This window comes from Halyomorpha halys, unplaced genomic scaffold (assembly GCF_000696795.3).
Source record: "Halyomorpha halys isolate HHAL.00 unplaced genomic scaffold, Hhal_1.1 Scaffold88.1, whole genome shotgun sequence".
NCBI classification, from domain to species: domain Eukaryota; kingdom Metazoa; phylum Arthropoda; class Insecta; order Hemiptera; family Pentatomidae; genus Halyomorpha; species Halyomorpha halys.
The window spans coordinates 549,866-552,404 of NW_027114863.1; the positions used below are offsets into that span (position 1 = coordinate 549,866).

The 2,539-nt window shown below is 36.4% G+C and overlaps 2 protein-coding genes across 3 annotated transcripts in view; one reads left to right on the plus strand and one right to left on the minus strand.

Annotated features, from left to right (window-relative positions):
* Positions 1–1,304, plus strand: part of LOC106677136 (uncharacterized protein PF3D7_1120000) — a 24,159-nt gene extending 22,855 nt beyond the window's left edge. Inside the window, exon 3 of the mRNA XM_014414861.2 lies at positions 959–1,304. Coding sequence (XP_014270347.1) covers positions 959–1,240 — 282 coding nt within the window. The 3' untranslated portion in view covers positions 1,241–1,304. The remainder of the gene's footprint in view (positions 1–958) is intronic.
* The window catches only part of LOC106677135 (uncharacterized), a 167,332-nt gene that overhangs the window by 107,266 nt on the left and 57,527 nt on the right, over positions 1–2,539 (minus strand). The window lies entirely within an intron of this gene.

Sequence of the window (2,539 nt, forward strand, 5' to 3'; positions counted from 1 at the left end):
GGGAAGGTTGTTGGAACAGACCTAGAGGAGAGAAAGAGGGAGGGAAGGTTGTTGGAACAGACCTAGAGGAGAGAAAGGGGGAGGGAAGGTTGTTGGAACAGACCTAGAGGAGAGAAAGGGGGGGAGGTTGTTGGAACATACCTATAGGAGAGAAAGGGAGGGGGAGGTTAGTGGAACAGACCTAGAGGAGAGAAAGGGGGGGAAGGTTGGTGGGGTAATGTTTGCCACTGCGCATCTCCTCATTCCCTTGACCTACAGGCAAATTCATCTTAAATGCACTATACAGGTATCTATTAGCACCCATATCAAAGCTGGTTTAATGTACTTCAAAGTGTTCTATCATCGTAGGGAATAGTAGTTATGATGATATTTGCCAAAATAAATGTACAAAATATAGATTTCTATTTGTTTGGACTATACGAATTCGGAATTCGATCGCATATAGGTCTTTCGCAAAATCATAACATGTAATAGCAGCATACCAAATATATATACAAATCGGACACAACTAGCTTTTCAGTATGAGATAAAACCTATCTTTTCAACGTTAAATTTGGACTATGTATACGCGGGTAGAAAACTTAATTTTAACTGAAACTTAAGATATGTTCGACCAAATGCAACAGTTTAAATAATATCTAAAAGATCAAGCCAAAATGTTAAATGAGTTGGAGTTGTGTTGGAGTGAAATATGTTCTCTACTTAGCTGGTCTTGTTTTGAACAATTGATATAAGATATGCTTCGATATGTGGTCTTCAATTTGATCTGAACGATTTTCTGTCACGATGGTGCCCGAATGGTTAAACCTTGGTTGGTACGTTATTTACCGGAAATTGAGATACTCAAGGCTTTGTTTTGAAATCAATTCCATGCTAATATTTAACAAAATAAATCGCATAGACCATAATGTAATATTACTTCTTATTCATCCTACTAATTTAGTTCTTATGATAACAGGCCGCAGCCATCGCAGGTATCCTGACTAAGATGGCTGACAAGGTATACCTAGACGAGCACATTTCGTCAGAACAGAAGGCAAAGGTGATGGAAGATACGAGGAAGCTGCTTAGCAAACTGGAATCCTGCAGCAAGACGCACATCGGAGAGGATATGATAAACGAAATCCTAGCGCACACTGAGGAGGTGAAGGAAGTAGCCGACATTTCGGATGCCATCAAAGACGTTACCTCTGATCTCGCCGAGACTGTCAAGGAACTGGCGGTAGAGCAAGCCGAATAGTTTTTCAACGGCAATAAACAAAAACTATACTCATTATATTTACATTAAACAGTTTTAAATCCTATTATTTTTATCTATACTTTTGTTTCGGGTAATCTAAGGTAACCGAAAGTCTGAATTGGATTGGGGGGCTCCCATAATGTAGGCACGACCAGCGCCCTATGTGCCCAACAAGAAAAGCACCTCCTCCAGCGTTCTCTGTGGGAAAAATAAGCAACCTAGGCATCCTTTTTGCCAACAGCAGTTCTTTCTTTCCTCACTGTTATTCTAGTGCATAATGAGTGAGCAGAGAGACTCTGAGGTGCCCCTGGCACAGGGGAGGGGGAGGAAATCAGGGAATGAAGGAAGAGTGACCGAAGAATGAAGTATCTCCACCTATCAGCATATTAACACACAGCATTATCATACACATCTACAGTTTCTGCTTTTATTTTTATCTTATATGCGATACAACACCAGAAGGCCCCTCACTTAAAATAGCTCCTTTTAGAATGGATAGCTCATATATGACATTAAACATAACAGGTAACCTTAAAATACCAAAGGTAGTAAAAGGTAAGACACAACACGAATTACTTTTCCTTTTCACAGTAATGCACTTACTAATTCACTTTTTTATTTCTGTTTTAGAGTGTTAAGAAAAAAAAAAAAAAATCTACAGTTTTCCATAGCACAGTTATTCTACATTAATTAACACTAACAAAAAATGTTTTATTTCGGCCATCCACTACACTATCTGTAACTAAGACAATAGAATTTTAGTATCATTTCATCATAATCATCAATGATCCAATAAAATCCACAAAGCTAGCCAAAAGTGAATGTGCGCCTGGCCTTTAGTTGAAGGCGTTCTTCACACAACTTTCATTAACTGAGTGGTATGAAATTTATGTTACATATTTAAGGTGGGTTATCTGGGATGTTAGAGAAACATTCTAAGCATCAAATTTACACCTTCTTTTAGATTTTCTCAAAACGGCTCTAATTATTTTGATTATATTTGTAAAAATAAGAAATAAAATCAGATATAGGAAAGACATCGGCGTAAAAGCGCTTTATCTATGATAAATCTATTCTTTTTTTTCCCTACCATTAGTTTTTTTTCATCTATATTTTTACATCTATTTTTTAAATCTCGATTCCCTTTATCATCGCATAATAACCTTATTGTTTCTAGTTGTAAATAAATGAGACTGCACTCAACTTTTTTTTATTTCTTTATCCTCCTTTTTTTATTAATAAAAACGATAAAAATCATATACAAACAATAAAATATGTATAAAATATACATATATAAAA